General features: G+C 47.2%; 1 protein-coding gene across 1 annotated transcript in view; it reads left to right on the forward strand.

Annotated features, from left to right (window-relative positions):
* LOC115083415 overlaps nucleotides 1-24,009 on the forward strand; it is a 154,178-nt gene that overhangs the window by 100,944 nt on the left and 29,225 nt on the right. The window contains exon 8 of the mRNA XM_029587221.1: nucleotides 13,434-13,498. Within this exon, the coding sequence (XP_029443081.1) occupies nucleotides 13,434-13,498 (65 nt within the window). The remainder of the gene's footprint in view (nucleotides 1-13,433; nucleotides 13,499-24,009) is intronic.

Genomic DNA, 24,009 nt, shown 5'->3' on the forward strand with positions numbered 1-24,009 from the left:
AAGTTTATATAAACATGTAAATAAAGTTGAGTTGGTCGACATAGGGGTGGATTTTAAAAGGCCTGTGCACATAAATCCCGGGGTTTACGTGCATGGTTGGGGACTTGCACGTGCCGCGTGAATTTTCAAAGTGGCCCGGCCACGCATGTAAACCTCAGAACGCGCACAAGTGCCAGGCCTCTTCAAAGGGGTAGGCCGGGGGGGGGGGCGGGGTCTGGGCAGGGAGAGACAGGGTGGGGGCCGGGCTGGGACAGCGCCATTGTATGCTGTCCCGATGGCTTGTGCATCGGCAGCCGGCCAGCGCAACTTACTTCAGCTCCGGGCCTGAAGTAAGTTGTGAAACAAAAAAAAATAAAAATAGATCGGTAGAGTTTAGAGGGTGGGGAGGAGAGGGGAAGAGGGAGGGAGTTTAGGTAGGGGGTAGGGAAGTTCCCTCCCAGTCCACTCTTTAATTGGAGTAGACTGGGAAGTAACTGGGGAAGGCCCAATTGCGTCGCCATGCGGAAATTGCAAAAGTTGACCCCCCCCCCCCCTCTTGTGAGTGCTACCCGCAAATGTGCTAGCGGTGTTGTGAATTCACTGTACGTGGACCCTTGGGCCGGCCTGCCAGAGACTGGGAAAGGTGGACAATGTCTCCGTGTGATGGGGAGCAGGCCGGGAGGCGGATACTAGGCCAGAAGAAGGGGCTGGCCTTACTCAGGGGACTCGAGCTCCCCAGGAGGAGCCTGTGGGAGTCGGGCTACTGGGACCGGGAGGACAGATGAGGCGACTTCATCCTGGAAGCTGAGACCCCCCCGGGGAGGAGCCCATAGGGGCCCGGCCGCTGGGACTTAGGCAAGTCACTGGAATCTGGCTGGAACTGAAGCAAGACATGGAAGCTGGAGTCAGGCTGGGACTGAAGCAGGATACTGAGGCAGGAACCTGGCTGGAACTGAAGCAAGACACGGAAGCAGGCTACAGGCAAGAAGTTAGTAACCTCCGAGGCACACAGCAACTAGGAACCGCAAGGTAACCTCGTTGCAAGGCGTCTGCTGGAAGCAGGCGCCAACCTTACATAGTCATTGGGGTCTGATGCCACGGGAGCGGGCGGAGCATTGAGTGGCGGGAAAGGCCCTATAGTTGCAGCTCCCTTGCGCGCGCGTCTAGGAGGAGGGCGTCTGACTTGGGTGTCCCGATGGCGTTGCCCCTGCGGGGACGCCGCCGAACAGGCCCGGTACCCGGCAAACCTAGACCGCGAGGCAGGACCCGAAACCTGGTGCTGAGAGGTAAGGCCCCGGTTGCGAGTGATTGTAAAATCCTGCACACATGTCCACGCAGTTCCCCAATCTTATAACATACACGCGCCGGTGCGTCTGTTATAAAATCGCCATGTCCACATGCGCGTGCTGGAAACCGTGCAGACTTGGATGCGCGCGTGTATGTTTGTAAATCTACCCCGCAGTGTACTTGGATTTTCAAAAAGCATTTGACAAAGCTTTCTCCCCATGAGAGAATCCTCAGCAAATTAAAAAGTCTCGGGATAGGAGGCAGCGTCCTACTATGGATTGTCAACTGGTTAAAAGACAGAAGAAAACAGAGGGTAGGATTAAATGGTCTGTTTTCTAAATGGAAAAAGGTCATTAATGGATTACCAAAGGGATCATAAATGATCTGGAAAAGAGTGATCCATTTTGCGGGTGACACAAAATTAATCAAAGGTTTAAAAAAAAAAAGCAGCGGATTGCGAGGAACTGCAGAAGGACCGGGTGAGACTGGGAGATAGGGCATCTGAATAGCACATAGGGATTCCCATTTTCACCCTTATACCCCCTTCTCTCCTCCTAATACCCTCCCAAGCTATTACCCGAATACTCTACCCATTGCCCGGTAACTACTAATGGCGAATGTTATTAATGTACTCAATGTTCTCTAATACTTATGAATGTTAAGGTCATGAACCACGGTGAACTGCTGATTTTCACTTGGTAGGACAGTGTACAAGACCTCTAAATAAATAAATAAATAGAGAAAAATAACCCCACTACAGATCCGCAATGCTGGGTCCTGTATGAGGAGTCACTGCTCAGGAAATGGACCCTGGAGTCCTTGTGGACCGCACTTTGAGTATTGTGTGTGCATTCTGTTTGCCCCTTCTCAAAAAAAGACATAGAGGGACTACAAAAGGTTCAGAGGAGGGTGAGGAAGTGCTGAAGAGGTTGGGACGGCTCCATTGTGATGAGTGGCTATGCAGGTGAGGGCTCTTTAGCCTGGAAAAGAGACGGCTGAGAGGGGGGACACGATAGAAGTTTATACAATCAAGTTTATAAAAGATGATTATGCAATGGCCTGGGGTTTTTTTTTTGGAGGTGGAGTAAAACCAGGACTGGATCGGCCTCACCAGCAGGAATGGAGACAGTTGGCAATGGCAGGAGAACTGTAGGCGACCCCTGCTTTCTCTGGGGAACCCTTGAATTTTCATATGCAGTGTGAGGATAAATAGGATCAGAGTCGTTACTGGGCACGGGTTCCTGAGAATTGGCACTGAAGCAGAGCAGGGCTGACATCCCAGCCTGAGAGCGTGATGGAGAGACAGAGAGCCTCTCCACCCTCACAGCACACACAGATCACACAGCTCCCTTCCGCATTCACTTATTCCTCCACATTTCATTATTTGTCCTTCGGGAGCCATCAGGGTGAGGTGCAGAATCTCAAACAAATCCTACAGTTCTTTCACTAATCCCCTAAACACATTTATAAAACAGAAAACGTGCCCTCCTCCCTTCCTAGCTTATCAATGCCCTGACATTATGAAGGAGTCTGAACGCTTCAACCTGACAAAGGACTTCATGTACCAGAATTCCCTGCTTCATGACGGGTTTACTTACAGTCTGCAATACAGCTGTAATTAGGACATTGAGAAACTCTCTGTCAGCACATTGCACATTTTCATTTTTTTGGCTTCGCTGTTCTTATTCTCTGATAAGCTTTCACTGCTGTAACCTAGATTAGAACAATGGATGTATTATGTGATGGGCTGTATTACTGCAGACTCGCGAATTCCTTTCCAGAACTGCAAGTCCCAGCAGCCTCTCCTGCAGAACATGGGAGAAGTTTCACGAAAGTTCCAGGGTGTCTAGGGAGGGGGTCAGTAGCCCCTTCAGCCGGAATATGCTCGCTCAGCAGTGCTTAGAACGCATGTGTAAAAGATAAGAACTGTAAAGTGCATAAGAGTCTGCTCCTGAAGGGGAGGGGCATGCAGTTGTACTGAGCCTTTGTCTTAGCTGCATCTTGCTGGCAATAAAAGTCTATCTTTACGGATCAGTTGTCTGGGCCTCCTTACTGACTAAAAAGAGATGGTTACATTTGGCGAGCCTCAGCCAGGAGGTACCGGGGACGCTATTTTAGCCCCCCAGTTGGTCCAGGGGATTTTGTGGCGGAGTGATCCCCCAGACTTGCCTGGTGAGTGGCCACCGCTGAGTTCAGTGATCAGGTATCTGAGGGGGTCATTCCACGGAGATCCTCTGAGACCTTTGGGCTGGTGATCCGGGAAGAAGGCTTTCATGACGTTCGGAAGAACCCTGCAGGCGAGTATTATGGGAATGATGGGAAAAGTGAAGAATAGCTAAAAGAGTAGCAAATAACCGGTCCATCCGTGAGGGGACCGAGGGGGCTTTGATCACACCCCAAGCGGTGGTTTGGTAGGAATTGCATTCCGAAAGCCACACGCATAAAAAGAGGAAAAAGAAGTAACGCATACGATAGTGGGAATAGGTTTCTTGTTGTGTGAAAGAGAGTGAATGGCCTCGCAGTTCTAGGCCGGGCTGACCGCGTCCTAGTCGGGGCGATTGTGACCCTTTTGTGTCTGACGGGTACGGACCCCTTACCTATCCGTCTTCCCTTCCCTCCTTTGTCTGTGATTCTATCCTAATGGGAGGGGGCTATTCGACTCCGCTAAAAGCCATGACGGAGCACTATAGCGAAGTGTTTGATAGACGAAAATGTACAAAACCCGGAATGATTCAACGATGCACCCATAGGTGGCCCAGTTTGTGTGTAAATTGGCCTCCGGTAGGAACTTTCGATTTCCAAACGGCCACAAGGGTCCAGAATATAGTTATACGAGAAGGGAATCCGGGTTGCCCTGAAGATATACCGTACATAACTGCTTGGATTGCAGTCATTGAGAATCCTCCGTCATGGGCAAAGAAGTTAGTGGAGGGAGCCGCCCTCGTAATGGTGGCTCAGGCGCACAAAATGGGGAACTGGAAGTCCCCATTATTAATTAAGGATTGTAATGTATGTAACTGCTATCTGTGAATTGCAAGCACATGTACCAGGGATTTTTTTTAATTGTTTTAAACCCTAATAAGAAGAGATTTTGGTTTACAGATGCTGCACAAGACTACTATACAACAAATTAATGTACAGTGTTAAGTTAAAATACTGATTTGATTACTGGAGAATGCATTTACTGGTGTTGAAGTTTAGAACTTGATGGCAGTTAAGGGTTAACGGCAGAGATAATTACAGGAGAGAGGAGGGAATCGAGCCAGAGGAAAAAAAAAAAAAGACGTTGAGCCAGTGCGTAGTGCATTCAATATGGCTGTGCGTTTCAATGCTGGCGTTAATCAGAAGCTTTCAGTTTTCTCATATCTTCTATCCCAGTGTCCTCCCTATGCTTATCTTTCTATTCTCTAATACCATGTTAATTATTGTTCTTACTTGTCTCCTATATATTATCTGTTATTTAAAAGTTACATTGGAACGCATGATAAAGTATGAACTCTCTTTTGCTGACGCAGTTTATTTTGAAGCTGTCTCTGGGAAATTTAGAGAAATGATTAAGAATGGGTTCTTTGTTAAAGTTTTTCTTGTTGCTTCTTTGGCTAGCAGTAGTTAAATATGCAGAGCTACTCCCTGTTTTAAGGAACTGGCAAGATAAGACAGCCAAGCATGTGCAGCGCTGACTGTGAGAATTACAGGATGCCGTTTGTAAAAAAAAACAAAAAACCGGAGAAAACAAAGACTTAATATTAAAAATTTTGATTCAGTGGCAGGCGCAAGATAAGGATTATTGGAAGTTGTGGGCAAGAGAAGGGGCCACTATGCAAGATTAGGAACAAGAGCAAATATGAGTCGGCCCAAATGATAAAGTAGTGGCCCACACACACACACACACATATATATATATATATATATTGCAATTATGTTCTTTGACCACTGGTGGGGGCTGGGCTCTGGCTATTACCATATGTTCTTAGTGTTTGCAATGTAATTGATACAAGGCTTCCAAGGGTTTGATCATCACTCCTGCACACCTAAAGCGCCTCCCCTGGATCCTTGCCTGCAGATCCAGGTTGACTTTATTGAATTAACCCAATGCCAAACTTACAAGTATGAAGGAAGCAATGTTTTGCAGCTTCTCAGCCTCGTCAGAATTGATTTGCCTCCAGGCGCAGGTCACCTATTCAATTTCCAGATGGATTGTGATCTTTTCATCGTATTTTGAGATGTATGGGAAAAGGGATCAGGAAGAGAAGAAAAGGGCCCGTCCCTGCAACCAGGAACTTAATAATAGAGACCCGACATCCGAAAGAAGCTGCAGAAGGCCGAAGGCTTTGAGGGCATGAGCCTCAGCCAGTTAAAAGCTATAGCAGACCAGGTATGTGGAAATAGAGAAGTGGAAGAGAAAAGAGAGAAGCAAGTAGAGACATGAAGGAGAAAGTGACTGTTAGCCGCCGCTCTCGAGGACACGCGGACGGGAAGGAGCCAAGACAATGGCAGACCGCGAAGAGGAGGGGGAACAAGACCCCCCCCTTTGGGAAAGAATCAGCGTGCGTACTGCAAAAATGAAGGCCATTGGAAGAGAGACTGTGAAGAATGGCAAAAGAAATACGGGAGCCCTGCAGTGAATACTAACGACAAAAATGGACCTGCACCGACACAAAGGGGCCAAGGAGGAAGGAGATCGGACAACCCCCACTGGCAGATGGCGGGGGAGGCGACAAGGAGCATACAGCCTGAAGAGACCGGGAGGGAAGAATCCCCACTGACCCTCTGGTGGAGATCCACGAGGTAACACAACAAAAATCAGGGGCCTGTTGGACTCAGAGGCCAACGATCTGTCATGACTGCACCAATCGGCCCCCCCGACGAAAGAGACTGTTTCTATAGTGGGCGCCTCAGGTCAGGTACTCACTGCCCCTCTGCAGAAAAGAATGAAGTATACAAGTAGGCGGGACCATGGTATCCCTTATCGGATGGAACCTGCTGTGTAAGCCTCAGACCACATTGAGATTTCAACCAACAGGGGAAGTTAAAGCCTCCTTCAGGGACCATCCAGTGATACTCATCTGTCCCCTCCAAGAAGAATGGAGACTACATCTTCCCATAGTCGAACGAACCATCGAACATCGATATGAAAACAACACCCCCCTCAACGAAAAACGAAGACAACTGATGGATAGTGTACCCCAAGTATGGTTCGAACAGATCCCGGGAGGAATAGCTATCGACGCTACCCCCATATGGATAGAGATGAAACAGAATGCACAGGTGATTAATCAACCTCAATACCCCATTCCATATATGGCCAGGCAAGGAATCCAGATACATCTGCAGAGACTGTACGACTTGGGCATTCTCCGACGAATCCGATCTGCTTGGAACACCCCTTTGTTGCCCGTAAAGAAACCTGGATCTGATGATTATCGACCAGTACAAGACCTACGGAAAGTGAATAGTCAAGTAGAAGATCTAGTAGCCCTCGTGCCAAATTCATATTCAATCTTGGCTCAAGTCTCTCCTGCATCAAAGTGGTACAGTGTCATTGATCTCAAAGATGCCTTCTTCTCCGTCCCGGTGGCGGAGGAATGTCAGAAGATTTTTGCTTTCACATGGGAAAATGCACCTACTGGAATAAAGCAGCAGTACACATGGACTCGTTTGCCTCAAGGGTTTAGGCACTCACCTACGCTGTTCGGTGAGCAACTGGCAAAAGACTTGAAGATGTACCAAGTCATGTATGGGCCAGTAATACAATACGTGGATGATCTTCTGGTGTTTCGAGAGACGTACCTCGAATGTGAAGTATCCACTCTTCAGCTGCTAAAGACGTTGTACTCAAAAGGGTATCGTGCAAGTAAAAAGAAAGCGCAAATCTGTGAATTGGAAGTAGAGTATTTAGGCTTCCAAATACGTGGAGGAACCCGTTGTCTGAGAATTTCTCGCACCAGTTCAATACGAGGTCAACCTGTACCCACTTGTAAGAAGGAACTCCGAGAGTTCCTTGGAGCTGCAGGATACTGTAGACTGTGGATTGCTAACTATGCAGTTATGGCCCAACCCCTGTACGACAAGTTGCGGGGTAAGGAATCAGAGTCTCAAACTTTTCAATGGGAAGGACACGAGCTAGCAAGCTTACGTCAATTAAAAGAAGCCTTAATTGAACCACCTGCTTTAGGATTGCCAGATGTAATGAAACCATTCCATCTATTCGTCGATGAAAAGAAAGGAATGGCCATTGGGGTATTGACTCAAACTCTAGGCTCATGGGAGCGACCTGTTGCATATCTCTCAAAAGGAATGGACAATGTTGCAAAAGGATGGCCTGGTTGCCTTCAAAGCATTGCGGCTGCATGCTTACTAATTCCAGAAGCAGTCAAATTAACTTTTGGTCAAACTCTGAACGTAACAACTCCCCACACCATTCAAGGACTGCTAGAGACCCATGGACCAAAATGAATGACTAATTCACGTCTCGTCAAGTATTAAGCCTTACTGTGTGAAACACCTGAAATTCAAATACAAGACAGCAAAAACTTGAACCCGGCCACTCTTATGCCGGCACCTGAACCAGTTGCCCATGATTGTGAAGAAGTCATGACTACAATACATTCCAGTAGACCAGACCTGAGGGATCAACCCTGGCAAGGAGCTTGGACTTTATTCACTGATGGGAGCAGCCAAATCATTCATGAGATACGTTCTGCTGGATATGCTGTTGTATCCGAAGATGAAATCGTTGAGGCTCAACCTTTTCCCCCAGGAACGTCTGCACAAAAAGCTTAACTAATTGCTCTTACTCGAGCTCTGCAGTTGGCAGAAGGAAAACTGTAAATATCTAAACAGACTCTAAATATGCCTTTCTTACAATTCAAGTGCATGGAGCATTATAGAGGGAAAACAACTGAACAATCAGGCTTCAGGCAGTCCTGGAGCTCATCACCAACGACTGCTCTCGCTCTTAAACTCTGGGCAAAAGAAAATACCAAAATTATGACTGCAGTGTACCAGAATAGATTGGTTTTAGATTACCCTCTGGCCCAGGAAGGAGGGTTTGTGGAACATTTAACCTCTCCAATTGTTGTTTACAGGTAGATGACCAAAGCAAGGTTATCCAAGATATCACTGATCGCATGGTCAAGATGGCACACGTCCCTGTCCAGCAGTGGAATAGTGCATGGGACTGGACCAATGGATTCCGTGGTTGGTTTTCCATGATCGATGGATTTAAGAGCTTGTTTGTTATCCCAGCCAGTTTAATTCTGTTTTGTCTTTTAGGACCCTGAATTATTCCTTTCTTGCTCAAAACCGCCTTCGGTTTTGCGTTCAGCAATGTCCTTCATCACCCGCCTTCGTCGGGTGATGAAGGACATTGCTGAACGCAAAACAGCCACGCAGCTCCTGTTACTGTACATGTATTCCTCTGAGCCTATAGAACCTGTTTAACCATCCTCATGTTTTATCCTGGGCCATCTTCCCATACATGACAAGTTCGGGCTACAAAGGGGGGTGGAGCCAATAGGGCCCATCCGTCTCAAACCCGTGAAGAAACCATCGGACTGTTTGGGAAATTAGGGCCCCCTGAGAACTCAAATTGCTAATTTTTCTTGTTTCTGTTTCTTTCAGCTCCACAGTTGCGTTGTGATGGTGTGATACTTTTCATAGAGAATGATAAGTATCAAAGGGGGGAATGAAGGAGTCTGAACGCTTCAACCTGACAAAGGACTTCATGTACCAGAATTCCCTGCTTCATGACGGGTTTACTTACAGTCTGCAATACAGCTGTAATTAGGACATTGAGAAACTCTCTGTCAGCACATTGCACATTTTCATTTTTTTGGCTTCGCTGTTCTTATTCTCTGATAAGCTTTCACTGCTGTAACCTAGATTAGAACAATGGATGTATTATGTGATGGGCTGTATTACTGCAGACTCGCGAATTCCTTTCCAGAACTGCAAGTCCCAGCAGCCTCTCCTGCAGAACATGGGAGAAGTTTCACGAAAGTTCCAGGGTGTCTAGGGAGGGGGGTCAGTAGCCCCTTCAGCCGGAATATGCTTGCTCAGCAATGCTTAGAACGCATGTGTAAAAGATAAGAACTGTAAAGTGCATAAGAGTCTGCTCCTGAAGGGGAGGGGCATGCAGTTGTACTGAGCCTTTGTCTTAGCTGCATCTTGCTGGCAATAAAAGTCTATCTTTACGGATCAGTTGTCTGGGCCTCCTTACTGACTAAAAAGAGACGGTTACAATTACATTCAACCTCCTACCCTAGTATCCGATTAAATAACCCTGTGTTTACCCGTGGCCTGGAGAGCAGGAAACTCTCCTCACTTATAATCTGCCAAGGCAACGTGATCCACAGCATTAGCAGGAAAGCCCCCGTGCCAAGGGCTCCAGCTCGGCAAATATTTATTTCATCTGTTTATTTAAAACATTTCTATTCTGCTTATAAAAAAATAAAGTCTGGTTAAGCAGGAAAGCCCCTGTGCCAAGGGCTCCAGCTCGGCAAATCTTTATTTCATCTGTTTATTTAAAACATTTCTATTCTGCTTATAAAAAATAAAGTCTGGTTAAGCAGGAAAGCCCCTGTGCCAAGGGCTCCAGCTCGGCAAATCTTTATTTCATCTGTTTATTTAAAACATTTCTATTCTGCTTATAAAAAATAAAGTCTGGTTAAGCAGGAAAGCCCCTGTGCCAAGGGCTCCAGGAATCCAGCCCAGGTTTCACCTCCAGCCCTTGTTCTCCCCTGGCCTGCAGGCTGAACGGAGGGGAAGGAGAGAGAGCCTCCTGGCTTATGGGAGTCATAGGGGCCAGCGTTAAGAACATCAGGGAAGGGACTGACCCTTTGGGGATTATTGGGACAGCACAGCTACCTTGAAAAAAAATGTTAAAAATTAAGCAGATGTGGATGGCACTCGTGCCAAGGAATGGGGAAGGAGGAGATGGGGGAGCAGACTGGGATGAAATCCTGTTCCTGCTCTATGCGACCTTGTGCAAGTCACTGCACCCTCCATTGCCTCGGCACAAACGTATAGGGTCAGTCATCAAGTCGTTTTAGGGCCTCAACCTGCGATACAAGGGGTCTGACGCACGTTTATGTCCAAATATTATGAGTATGCAAAAGCTAGCTCTTTATGCAAATGAGGGACTTCCACCACCTGTCATGAAAATTTAACGCACACTAACGCGGGATTTAGCGTCGGAAATAGCACCGCCTTTTCTTTGGCGGTAGATGGGGGGAAAAAAAGGTTTTATCGTGGGATGGCCACCCTTATCGTGATCCGTGGCTGTTATGGGCGGCTATTATGGCGAGCGATAAAACGAGGGCTTTTTCTCACACAAACCATCACAGCCCCGCTGGTCAAAAAAAGAACAAAGAAAAGACCTTTTCTTATCTGCTCGGTTTCCCTAAATCTCCTGTGTCAGGGGGAAGTGGACTGGTTGTGGGATACCGGTGCTTCGCCGGCCCGCTTACGTGACGGAAGCGGGATTTCCGCGCACACCAGCGCCCTTACCTTTCAAATAGGGCAGGCGTGTACGTGCTTCCCGCCTGTCTGATACCACGCGCGCATACCTGCGCCTGTGTTATAATGGCACCATGGGAGGATGTTAAGGATGGGAGGGGGTCATGTGGATTCATTCTGGGCTGCAAGGGGGAGGGCTTGACAAGAAAGAAGGAGGAGAAAATGGCAAATGTTTTATTGTCTTTCTGATTCGCCTTCAGCGTGGATAACTTACCCTGCACTCTGAAGGTTTGCGTATTTGGTAACCTTGGTTAATAAAAGGTTTTACCTCTAAAAGGGACACGCGCCGAGGCCATTTCCAGTTTCACCAGTTTGTTCCCAGTTCACCCAGGCTAGGGATAGGACTTCTACCTCCCCCCCCCCACCCCCCCCAGTTTGTCTTCTTTTTACCGCTGTAATAGCCCGCTGACTAGCCTAGATTTTTACCCAACCAGTAATAGCCCGCTGACTAGCCTAGATTTTTCTTTAGGACTTACATGCCATCCTCACTTCGGTGGTGGGAAAAGTAATGGAGTCACTGTTGAAAGAGAGAATAGTGAACTATCTACAGTCCGGAGAATTGCTGGACCAGAGGCAGCATGGATTCACCAGAGGAAGATCCTGTCAGACAAATCTGATTGACTTTTTTGACTGGGTAACCAAGGAATTGGATCGAGGAAGACCGCTTGATGTCATCTACTTGGATTTCAGCAAAGCTTTTGACACGGTCCCGCACAGGAGACTGGTGAATAAAATGAGAAGCTTAGGAGTGAATGCCGAGGTGGTGGCCTGGATTGCAAACTGGTTGACGGACAGAAGACAATGTGTGATGGTAAATGGAACTCTCTCTGAAGAGAGAGCGGTTCTAAGTGGTGTACTGCAGGGATCGGTGTTGGGACCGGTCCTTTTCAATATCTTTGTGAGCGACATAGCGGAAGGGATAGAAGGTAAGGTTTGTCTTTTTGCGGATGACACTAAGATCTGCAACAGAGTGGACACGCCGGAAGGAGTGGAGAGAATGAGACAGGATTTAAGGAAGATGGAAGAGTGGTCGAAGATATGGCAGCTGAGATTCAATGCCAAGAAGTGCAGAGTCATGCATATGGGGAGTAGAAATCCGAATTATCTGTATTCGATGGGGGGAGAAAGGCTGATATGCACGGAGCAGGAGAGAGACCTTGGGGTGATGGTGTCTAATGATCTGAAGTCGGCGAAACAATGTGACAAGGCGATAGCTAAAGCCAGAAGAATGCTGGGCTGCATAGAGAGAGGAATATCGAGTAAGAAAAGGGAAATAATTATCCCCTTGTACAGGTCCTTGGTGAGGCCTCACCTGAAGTACTGTGTTCAATTCTGGAGACCGTATCTCCGAAGAGACAGAGACAAGATGGAGGCGGTCCAGAGAAGGGCGACCAAAAAGGTGGAAGGTCTTCATCGAATGACTTATGAGGAGAGATTGAAGAATCTAAATATGTACATCATGGAGGAAAGGAGGAGCAAAGGTGATATGATACAGACTTTTAGATTGAAAGGTTTTAATGATCCAAAGACCACGACAAACCTTTTCCTTAGGAAAAAAATCAGCAGAACCAGGGGTCACGATTTGAAGCTCCAGGGAGGAAGACTCAGAACCAATGTCAGGAAGTATTTCTTCACAGAGAGGGTGGTGGATGCCTGGAATGCCCTTCAGGAGGAAGTGGTGAAGACCAGAACTGTGAAGGACGTCAGAGGAGCGTGGGATAAACACTGTGGATCCATAAAGTCAAGAGGACGTCAATGAAGAGTGGGTGGTTCGCCAGAATGACGGCTACTGCCTGGGGATAATACCCTTATTCAATAAACATACACACGGTTACTGCGACTCCAACATCGCTCTAAGCTTCAACGGCAAGAGGAAATGTGGAAAAAAGGATTTGCACTCTCAACGCGGGGAGTGGCTGGCTTGTTGCGGCGGTTGCTACCCCAAACCAAATAAGCCTGATGCTTCACTTTCAATGCATATCCAGCATAGCTCTCTGCTTCAACGGCAGGGGAGAAGAAAAACTGATACTTCACGCATATCCAGCATAGCTCTCTGCTTCAACGGCAGGGGAGCTCACGTAGCTGGGTCTTTCTGGCAGGCTGCAGGTAGAGTAATAACTGGAAGTCCTACAGGATGTGCAGGTGCTCACATAATTGAGTCTGTCTGGCAGGCTACACAAGGGACCTAGAAAGCTAGAACAGCTTTGCTGCCAGATATGGGAAAGGAGGGGTCCTGGGTGTGAATAGAGGATCTTGTAGGCTCATCTACCCATAATGATGGAGCACTGAAAAGGAAGACAACATATACTATCCTGAATAAAGGAAGATATCTTGTAGTTGGTCTTTCTGTACCAGCTGGGATATATCTTCATATTTGTGCTGCTTTTGTATTGTACAACAAAATTAGCAGAGGGGAAGAGAATAGCTGGGCAGACTGGATGGGCTGGTGACACAGAGTCCTCTGGGGTCAGTCAGTTGGGATATTGGCTGCTAGTGTGGATCTCCTGCACATTCAGCTTAGACCCTTCACCAGGAGTCAACTGATATGCTGCGCTCTTGTGGGTGTGACCATTGGCATGTCTTTGCATGTGTGTGTACAGTGGAGGGAGCGGCAGGCAGGTGGAAGGGTATATGTACAGGTCTGACAGCCTCTCTCATCACAAGGATCAGGATCTGCAGCCGAGGAGCTCATTCATATCTCAGACAAGTCCAGGTGAGAGCTCAGATGAGAGGAGGTGATCAGTTATATGGACCCCTGGTTTCTGGGCTCAGCTGAGAGGAGGTGGAGAGTTATATGGACCCCTGGTTTCTGGGCTCAGCTGAGAGGAGGTGGAGAGTTATATGGACCCCTGGTTTCTGGGCTCAATGAGAGGAGGTGGAGAGTTATATGGACCCCTGAGTTCTGGGCTCAGATGAAAGGAGGTTGTGAGTTATATGGACCCCTGGTTTCCGGGCTCAATGAGAGGAGGTGGTGAGTTATATGGACCCCTGGTTTCTAGGTTCAGATGAGAGGAGGTGGAGAGTTATATGGACCCCTGGTTTCTGGGCTCAGATGAGAGGAGGTGGAGAGTTATATGGACCCCTGGTTTCTGGGCTCAGATGAGAGGAGGTGGAGAGTTATATGGACCCCTGGTTTCTGGGCTCAGATGAGAGGAGGTGGAGAGTTATACGGACCCCTGGTTTCTGGGTTCAGATGAGAGGAGGTGGAGTGTTATACGGACCCCAGGTTTCTGGGCTCAGATGAGAGGAGGTGGAGAGTTATATGGACCCCTGGGGTCTGGGCTCAGATGAGAGGAGGTGGAGAGTTATATGGACCCCTGGTTTCTGGGCTCAGATGAGAGGAGGTGGAGAGTTATATGGACCCCTGGTTTCTGGGCTCAGATGAGAGGAGGTGGAGAGTTATATGGACCCCTGGTTTCTGGGCTCAGATGAGGGGAGGTGGACAGTTATATGGACCCCTGGTTTCTGGGTTCAGATGAGAGGAGGTGGAGAGTTATATGGACCCCAGGTTTCTGGGCTCAGATGAGAGGAGGTGGATAGTTATATGGACCCCTGGGGTCTGGGCTCAGATGAGAGGAGGTGGAGAGTTATATGGACCCCTGGTTTCTGGGCTCAGATGAGAGGAGGTGGTGAGTTATATGGACCCCTGGTTTCTGGGCTCAATGAGAGGAGGTGGAGAGTTATATGGACCCCTGAGTTCTGGGCTCAGATGAAAGGAGGTTGTGAGTTATATGGACCCCTGGTTTCTGGGCTCAATGAGAGGAGGTGGTGAGTTATATGGACCCCTGGTTTCTAGGTTCAGATGAGAGGAGGTGGAGAGTTATATGGACCCTTGGTTTCTAGGTTCAGATGAGAGGAGGTGGAGAGTTATATGGACCCCTGGTTTCTGGGCTCAGATGAGAGGAGGTGGACAGTTATATGGACCCCTGGTTTCTGGGCTCAGATGAGGGGAGGTGGAGAGTTATTTGGACCCCTGGTTTCTGGGCTCAGATGAGGGGAGGTGGACAGTTAAATGGACCCTTGGTTTCTAGGTTCAGATGAGAGGAGGTGGAGAGTTATATGGACCCCTGGTTTCTGGGCTCAGATGAGAGGAGGTGGAGAGTTATATGGACCCCTGGTTTCTGGGCTCAGATGAGGGGAGGTGGAGAGTTATTTGGACCCCTGGTTTCTGGGCTCAGATGAGGGGAGGTGGACAGTTAAATGGACCCCTGGTTTCTGGGTTCAGATGAGAGGAGGTGGAGAGTTATATGGACCCCTGGTTTCTGGGCTCAGATGAGAGGAGGTGGTGAGTTATATGGACCCCTGGTTTCTGGGCTCAATGAGAGGAGGTGGAGAGTTATATGGACCCCGGAGTTCTGGGCTCAGATGAAAGGAGGTTGTGAGTTATAGGGACCCCTGGTTTCTGGGCTCAATGAGAGGAGGTGGTGAGTTATATGGACCCCTGGTTTCTAGGTTCAGATGAGAGGAGGTGGAGAGTTATATGGACCCCTGGTTTCTAGGTTCAGATGAGAGGAGGTGGAGAGTTATATGGACCCCTGGTTTCTGGGCTCAGATGAGAGGAGGTGGAGAGTTATATGGACCCCTGGTTTCTGGGCTCAGATGAGAGGAGGTGGAGAGTTATATGGACCCCTGGTTTCTGGGCTCAGATGAGGGGAGGTGGAGAGTTATTTGGACCCCTGGTTTCTGGGCTCAGATGAGGGGAGGTGGACAGTTAAATGGACCCCTGGTTTCTGGGTTCAGATGAGAGGAGGTGGAGAGTTATACGGACTCCAGGTTTCTGGGCTCAGATGAGAGGAGGTGGATAGTTATATGGACCCCTGGGGTCTGGGCTCAGATGAGAGGAGGTGGAGAGTTATATGGACCCCTGGTTTCTGGGCTCAGATGAGAGGAGGTGGAGAGTTATATGGACCCCTGGTTTCTGGGCTCAGATGAGGGGAGGTGGAGAGTTATATGGACCCCTGGGGTCTGGGCTCAGATGAGAGGAGGTGGTGAGTTATATGGACCCCTGGTTTCTGGGCTCAGATGAGGGGAGGTGGAGAGTTATTTGGACCCCTGGTTTCTGGGCTCAGATGAGAGGAGGTGGAGAGTTATATGGACCCCCTGGGGTCTGGGCTCAGATGAGAGGAGGTGGAGAGTTATATGGACCCCTGGTTTCTGGGCTCAGATGAGAGGAGGTGGAGAGTTATATGGACCCCTGGTTTCTGGGCTCAGATGAGAGGAGGTGGAGAGTTATATGGACCCCTGGTTTCTGGGCTCAGATGAGAGGAGGTGGACAGTTATATGGACTCCTGGGTTCTGGCTCAGATGAGAAGAGATGGTGAGTTATATGGACCCCTGGGTTCTGGCTCAGATGAGAGGAGGTGGAGAGTTATTTGGACCCCTGGTTTCTGGGCTCAGATGAGAGGAGGTGGAGAGTTATGTGGACCCCTGGTTTCTGGGCTCAGATGAGAGGAGGTGGAGAGTTATATGGACCCCTGGTTTCTGCGCTCAGATGAGAGGAGGTGGACAATTATATGGACTCCTGGGTTCTGGCTCAGATGAGAGGAGATGGTGAGTTATATGGACCCCTGGGTTCTGGCTCAGATGAGGGATGACAGCAGGAGTCCTTGCTCTGATGGAAATGAGAGGGAGGTGCAGACCCTTGCAGCTGAGTTCAGACCCCGCTGCCAGCTGCAGGCTTTAGGGTAATGAGCAGAGGTGAGAAAGGAAAGCTGCTGACAGGGGTCTATCACAGGTTCTGAGCCGGATGTGCTGAGCAGGGCTCTCACAGCCTGGGATGGAAGCGCCCCTTGGTGCGTCTGTCCTTCTGTGCCTGTGAAGCAGCCTTAGAAAACAGAAAGAAGAGGAAACTCTCTCTTAATTATAGCAGGGCAGACAGGGGCAGGCAGCTCTCCTGGCAGTGGATAGGGATGTGCCATGGAAGCACCGTCACAGGCACCCTGGAGTCCCAGTACTGCCAGTCTGCCATTTGGACCTCGTTGCCCGAGGGAGGGACCTTGGCAGTCTGCAAGGATTACATTTTATGCACTTTTGATAGTCCTAGAAAGATATTATCGTGGCTCACTACTTTGCTGCTTACCATTCAACTCATTTTGAGTTTTGAGAACATAAGAACATAAGAACATAAGAAAATGCCATACTAGGTCAGACCAAGGGTCCATCAAGCCCAGCATCCTGTTTCCAACAGTGGCCAATCCAGGCCATAAGAACCTGGCAAGTACCCAAAAACTAAGTCCATTCCATGTAACCATTGCTAATGGCAGTGGCTATTCTCTAAGTGAACTTAATAGCAGGTAATGGACTTCTCCTCCAAGAACTTATCCAATCCTTTTTTAAACACAGCTATACTAACTGCACTAACCACATCCTCTGGCAACAAATTCCAGAGTTTAATTGTGCGTTGAGTAAAAAAGAACTTTCTCCGATTAGTTTTAAATGTGCCCCATGCTAACTTCATGGAGTGCCCCCTAGTCTTTCTACTATCCGAAAGAGTAAATAACCGATTCACATCTACCCGTTCTAGACCTCTCATGATTTTAAACACCTCTATCATATCCCCCCTCAGCCGTCTCTTCTCCAAGCTGAAAAGTCCTAACCTCTTTAGTCTTTTCCTCATAGTGGAGCTGTTTCCATTCCCCTTATCATTTTGGTAGCCCTTCTCTGTACCTTCTCCATCGCAATTATATCTTTTTTGAGATGCGGCGACCAGAATTGTACACAATATTCAAGGTGCGGTCTCACCATGGAGCGATACAGAGGCATTATGACATTTTCCGTTTTATTCACCATTCCCTTTCTAATAATTCCCAACATTCTGTTTGCTTTTTTGACTGCCGCAGCACACTGTACCGACGATTTCAATGTGTTATCCACTATGACACCTAGATCTCTTTCTTGGGTTGTAGCACCTAATATGGAACCCAACATTGTGTAATTATAGCATGGGTTATTTTTCCCTATATGCATCACCTTGCACTTATCCACATTAAATTTCATCTGCCATTTGGATGCCCAATTTTCCAGTCTCACAAGGTCTTCCTGCAATTTATCACAATCTGCTTGTGATTTAACTACTCCGAACAATTTTGTGTCATCTGCAAATTTGATTATCTCACTCATTGTATTTCTTTCCAGATCATTTATAAATATATTGAAAAGTAAGGGTCCCAATGCAGATCCCTGAGGCACTCCACTGTCTACTCCCTTCCACTGAGAAAATTGTCCATTTAATCCTACTCTCTGTTTCCTGTCTTTTAGCCAGTTTGCAATCCACGAAAGGACATCGCCACCTATCCCATGACTTTTTACTTTTCCTAGAAGCCTCTCATGAGGAACTTTGTCAAACGCCTTCTGAAAATCCAAGTATACTATATCTACTGGTTCACCTTTATCCACATGTTTATTAACTCCTTCGAAAAAGTGAAGCAGATTTGTGAGGCAAGACTTGCCCTGGGTAAAGCCATGCTGACTTTGTTCCATTAAACCATGTATTTCTATATGTTCTGTGATTTTGATGTTTAGAACACTTTCCACTATTTTTCCTGGCACTGAAGTCAGGCTAACCGGTCTGTAGTTTCCCGGATCGCCCCTGGAGCCCTTTTTAAATATTGGGGTTACATTTGCTATCCTCCAGTCTTCAGGTACAATGGATGATTTTAATGATAAGTTACAAATTTTTACTAATAGGTCTGAAATTTCATTTTTTAGTTCCTTCAGAACTCTGGGGTGTATACCATCCGGTCCAGGTGATTTACTACTCTTCAGTTTGTCAATCAGGCCTATCACATCTTCTAGGTTCACCGTGATTTGATTCAGTCCATCTGAATCATTACCCATGAAAACCTTCTCCATTACGGGTACCTCCCCAACATCCTCTTCAGTAAACACCGAAGCAAAGAAATCATTTAATCTCTCCGCGATGGCCTTATCCTCTCTAAGTGCCCCCTTAACCCCTCGATCATCTAACGGTCCAACTGACTCCCTCACAGGCTTTCTGCTTTGGATATATTTAAAAAAGTTTTTACTGTGAGTTTTTGCCTCTAAGGCCAACTTCTTTTCAAATTCTCTCTTAGCCTGTCTTATCAATGTCTTACATTTAACTTGCCAATGTTTATGCTTTATCCTATTTTCTTCTGTTGGATCCTTCTTCCAATTTTTGAATGAAGATCTTTTGGCTAAAATAGCTTCTTTCACCTCCCCTTTTAACCATGCCGGTAATCGTTTTGCCTTCTTTCCACCTTTCTTAATGTGTGGAATACATCTGGACTGTGCTTCTAGAATGGTATTTTTTAACAATGACCACGCCTCTTGGACATTTTTTACTTTTGTAGCTGCTCCTTTCAGTTTTTTTCTAACAATTTTTCTCATTTTATCAAGTTTCCCTTTTGAAAGTTTAGCACGAGAGCCTTGGATTTGCACACTGTTCCTTTTCCAGTCATTAATTCAAATTTGATCATATTATGATCACTATTGCCAAGCGGCTCCACCACCGTTACCTCTCTCACCAAGTCCTGTGCTCCACTGAGAATTAGATCTAAAATTGCTCCCTCTCTCGTTGGTTCCTGAACCAATTGCTCCATAAAGCTATCATTTATTCCATCCAGGAATGTTATCTCTCTAGCGTGACCCGATGATACATTTTCCCAGTCTATATTGGGGTAATTGAAGTCTCCCATTATTACTGCACTACCAATTTGGTTAGCTTCCCTAATTTCTCTTAGCATTTCACTGTCCATCTCACCATCTTGACCAGGTGGACGGTAGTATACCCCTATCACTATAGTCTTCCCCGACACACAAGGGATTTCTACCCATAAAGATTCAATTTTGTATTTAGTCTCATGCAGGATGTTTATCCTGTTGGACTCTATGCCATCCCGGACATAAAGTGCCACACCTCCTCCCGAGTGCTCCTCTCTGTCATTGCGATATAATTATGATCAGAAGCTGGCAGAGAGTTCTTTCCTTGTTTGCATTTTGCAGGTACAACAAACTAAATGAATCTTGCCTGGGACACAGACTGCCCTGGCTGAATGCTTCAGAGAAAGGATGGCTGGGCACAGTGTGCGTCTCTTCACCACAATGGCCATCTATGTAAAATGACGGCATATCAGAAGAGATTTTCGGAATCGCTCCATTTTTCAGGACAGGGCTGACCCAGCCCTGGTTTTTTTCTTCTCACATTATCCCATGCATGGGAGGTCCTGCTGCCTTCTTTGCTAAATCAAAGCTACAAGTCCATGCATTCAACAGGGTGAAATGACACCTGGCTCGGCCTCGTCTGACAATACTTTCTTCCTTGCTCATTCTTGAGTTTTCTCCTGCCCCGGGCTCCATTTGATAAGGTGGAGGTGAATCATAGAAATATAGAACGAGGTGAGGTGGCAGGTAAGGCTGACAAAGCTCTGTCCATCTTGCTTCGTTTCTCACCATCTCAGGCCACAGTTCATTTCAGGCTTTGGTTTTTGCAACCAAGGATCCTCTGTGCCTATCCCAAATGTTCGTGAATCATGTAACTGATTTTGTCTCCAACACTTAATAACACAGAATTAATGACGTTAAGATGCCTTAAACCATTTTTGTCACGTGAAAATTTTAGATCTGTGCTGCAGGCAATGTTATTTACAGGATTAGATTATTGTAATTCCACGATGTTAGGCCTTCCAAAAGCTACAATCCGTCCTTTTACAGGTACTCCAAAATACTGTAGCTCGCATCTTAACCAACACAAGAAAGAAGGACCATATGACTCCAATCTTGCGAGAATTACATTGGCTGCCTGTAGAACATAGAATAATGCATAAAACTTTATGCGTTATACACAAGATTCTCTATGGCGAAATGACAGCATGGCTAAACTCAACAATCAGGTTGCAGAGGGATGTGAATCGTTTTTTGACGATTTAAAATATTGTCCGATATTTTTTAAATCGTCAAAAATCGTTAAAGAGTGCGATACAATAGAAATTCCCCCCGATTTATCATGAAAAATTGTTAATCGGGTTTGTGTCCACTAACGGGAGTTATTTGGGGGGGGGGGGGAACTGGCACACCAAAACAACCCCTAAACCCACCCCGACCCTTTAAAACTAATCCCTTACCTTCCCCCACCCTCCCAAACCCCCCCCAAAATGTTTTTAAAATCACCTGGTGGTCCAGTGGAAGCCCCGGGACCGATCGCCCGCTCTCGGGCCATCGGCTGCCACTAATAAAAATGGCGCCGATGGCCCGATAAACAAACCCCCACCCCAACCCTTTAAAACTGACCCCTTAGCCTCCCCCACCCTCCCGACCCCCCCAAAATGTTTTAAAATCACCTGGTGGTCCAGTGGAAGCCCCGGGACCGATCGCCCGCTCTCGGGCCATCGGCTGCCACTAATAAAAATGGCGCCGATGGCCCGATAAAAAAACCCCCACCCCAACCCTTTAAAACTGACCCCTTAGCCTCCCCCCACCCTCCCGACCCCCCCAAAACGTTTTAAAATTACCTGGTGGTCCAGTGGGGGCGCCGGGAGCAATCTACTGCTCTCGGGCTGTCGGCTGCCACTAATAAAAATGGCGCCGATGGCCCTTTGCCCTTACCATGTGACAGGGGCTATCGGTGCCATTGGCCGGCCCCTGTCACATGGTAGGAGCACTGGATGGCCGGTGGCGCAATGGTATAGAAAAACAGCATAAATAAATAAATAGTACATGTCGGTAGAAAATGACCCAAGCGGTCCATCCAGTCCACCCAGAAGCTTTATTTATGTATCTATTTTATTATTCTTTGAGTAATTGTTGCTCTGTGCAGGTTACCTCAGTTGATACCTAGGGGTTACCCCTATTCTTCATCTCCATCATTTAGCCACTAGGAATCCTCCGAGTTTATCCCATGGCCTTTGGAATTCCATGAGCATCCTTGTCCTCACTACCTCTTCCAGGAGGGCATCCAGGCATCCCACCACCCTTTCCATGAAGAAATACTTCCTGAGGCTGGTCCTGACCCAATCCACACCAAGGCTGTTCCATGCATCCGCTATTTATTTCATATATTTAAAATATTTATTACCCGCCCCTCCAGCAATGATGTTCTCAGTGGGGTACAACAAAAAACACACATAATAAACATGATAATCAAAACAGACAATAAACCAGACAAAAGTACGAAGTAATTTAATCCAGGCATAAATGTCTGCAATAAAATAATTCAGAGATGGTTAACCAATATTGGCAAAGGCCTCATTAAACAAATGGGTTTTTACAAGTTTTAAAAATTCTTTTGAATCTTGACTAAGACATACTGTTAGAGGAAGTGAATTCCACAAACTGGATCAAAAATGGATAAGGATCCCTCCCGGGTCACGCACGATATTGCAAATCTCCACTACCCTTTCTGTAAAGACAGGGCCAGTGCTTCCGTCGGGAAGACAAGGAGGTTGCCTAAAGCTCCAAAATTCTGGGGCCAGCAAACTCCTGCCGGCACAAGGCTCAGAGGGCTGCTGAGCCAGAGCCGGTAAGAGGGTGCGCTATGGTGGAGCTGCCGCCAATACGTGAGTTGGGAGATGGGGCTTGTATGACCAATGGCTCGCCTAAGGCACCGAATGGTCTTGCACTGGCTCTGTCTAAAGAAATATTTGCTAAGGTTACTCCTGAGTCTACCCCCTTTCACCTCATCGCACGATCCCCTTTGTTCTAGAGCCTCCTTTCTGTTGAAAGAGGCTCCCCCTCCTGTGCATGGAAACCTTTGAGATGTTTGAATGTCTCTATCCTATCTCCCCTATCTCGCCTTTCCTCCAGGGTGGACATGTTCAGATCTTTAAGTCTATCCCCCTATGCTTTAGAACGAAGCCCACTGACCATGTTAGTAGCCTCCCTCTGGCCCGACTCCATCCTGTTTATATCCTTCTGAAGTTGCGGTCTCCAGAATTGTACCCAGTATTCCCAGTGAGGTCTCACAAGGGACCTACACAGCGGCAATATACATTAGCGATAGGAAGAAGGCCAAACGTGGCATTGTGAGACTCAGGTGCAGGAAAGGAATTTGTAGAAGCTGACAAAGAAGAAACAAAATTGCTTAACAAATCTTTCTGTTCGTTGTTCACTGTGGAAGGGCCTGGAGCAGGATCACATAAATTAAACAGAAATAAGATTGGAAGTGAGGTAAACCTCAATCGATTTTCAGACCGGTGCGTTAGTGAGCGGGTAACTAAACTTAAATTACATAAGACGACGGGGGCTGGATGGGAATCATCCTAGGGTACTAAGGGAACTTAGTGATGTCCTGGCTGCTCCGCCGGCTGAACCTTTTCAATGCTTCTTTAGAGTCAGGAGTAGCTCCGGAGGACTGGTGATGTGAGGATGTGGGTCCTGTTCAGACAGCAAAAAGGAAGGAGGAGGCTGGGAACTACAGGTCGGTTAGTTAATAAGCTTTCACTTAATCTCAATAAAACTGAAATTCCCATCCTCTCCAGGTTTCCACCTTCTGCCATCGCCTCTTTCATCAAACTTAATGATTGCCCAATTAACCGTCTCTGACACAGCGCGCAATTTCGGTGTCCTCATCGTCCCATCACTTTCCGTGCAGTCTCATGCTGACTGGCTGTCTCATTCTCTTCTCTTTAAATTATGACTAATTAGGCACTTCAAACCTCTCTTAGAACCTTATCACTTCCGAACTGTCCTACAATCGTTCATGTCTTCAAGTCTAGACTATTGTAATGCTCTGCACCTCTCCAGATTTTGCAAAATTCGGCTACCCGTCTTCCATCTAACACACCTATCTGTGAACACACTACACCTGTTTTGCAGTCCCTTCACTGGCTCATCTGTCTCTTTTCGTATTCAACACAAATTAGCAATCACTGTTCATTCACAAGATCTCCTCCCCATGGATCTCCTCAACACTGAAACCGTCTACCCCTACCCGTCCGCTGCGATCCTCCAACCATGGTCTCCATGACATACTCTCTGCAAAGTTTTCCCATCTTGATGAAACCAGAGAGAGAACTTTCCCAACAGCTGCCCCCACCCTCTGGAACTCCCTCCCTTCAGAATGGAGACGCCTGAAGGACACGAAGTCCTTTTGAAGAGCCCTCAAGACTTATTTTTTCAGACTGGTTTATGACATCGCTTAGCCAGTATGTCTTTCCCCTGTATTGTCTATGGTTTGTGACTACCATAAGTGGAAATAGATGTTTTGATTTTATAATCTGTATATGTGTTTTATTGTTCCCTGCCCTGAAC

This window comes from Rhinatrema bivittatum, chromosome 2 (genome assembly GCF_901001135.1).
Source record: "Rhinatrema bivittatum chromosome 2, aRhiBiv1.1, whole genome shotgun sequence".
NCBI classification, from domain to species: Eukaryota; Metazoa; Chordata; class Amphibia; order Gymnophiona; family Rhinatrematidae; genus Rhinatrema; species Rhinatrema bivittatum.